General features: G+C 47.5%; 1 protein-coding gene across 1 annotated transcript in view; it reads left to right on the top strand.

Moving 5' to 3' along the window:
* The window catches only part of PHALS_06855 (uncharacterized protein), a gene marked incomplete at both ends in the record, with an annotated part of 919 nt that overhangs the window by 520 nt on the left and 58 nt on the right, over positions 1-341 (top strand). Inside the window, one exon of the mRNA XM_024720216.1 lies at positions 47-341. This exon is cut by the window's right edge and continues 58 nt beyond it. Coding sequence (XP_024585437.1) covers positions 47-341 — 295 coding nt within the window. The remainder of the gene's footprint in view (positions 1-46) is intronic.

Below are 341 nucleotides of genomic sequence, written 5' to 3'. Positions count from 1 at the left end.
GTCGAGATGCTTCAGTTACCGACCTCAGTACACTCTGAACTGACAGAGTACAGAACTCTTACACTGGATGCACAAGAAGATCGATTGGTATTTCAACCACAAGTGAAACGTTCAAGGCGTACACGTAAACCAATGTTGTTGTTGGAGAACGGATCAGATGCCGATGAAAGTTTGGATGAAAGCGAAGGACCACCATCTTCAAAGCGTGCAAGGATTGATGAAGACGGCCTGATAGCTGAAGCTGTTTTCGCTTACGCTGTGAGTGTTGGTGAAGAATCGGACTTGCCTGCCACGTATGCGCAGGCAATGTCTAGTGACGAAGCAGATCAGTGGCGACAAGT

This window comes from Plasmopara halstedii (genome assembly GCF_900000015.1).
Source record: "Plasmopara halstedii genome assembly, contig: Scaffold_3060, whole genome shotgun sequence".
In the NCBI taxonomy this organism is placed as follows: domain Eukaryota; phylum Oomycota; class Peronosporomycetes; order Peronosporales; family Peronosporaceae; genus Plasmopara; species Plasmopara halstedii.
This window is presented reverse-complemented; position numbering and strand designations above follow the sequence as displayed.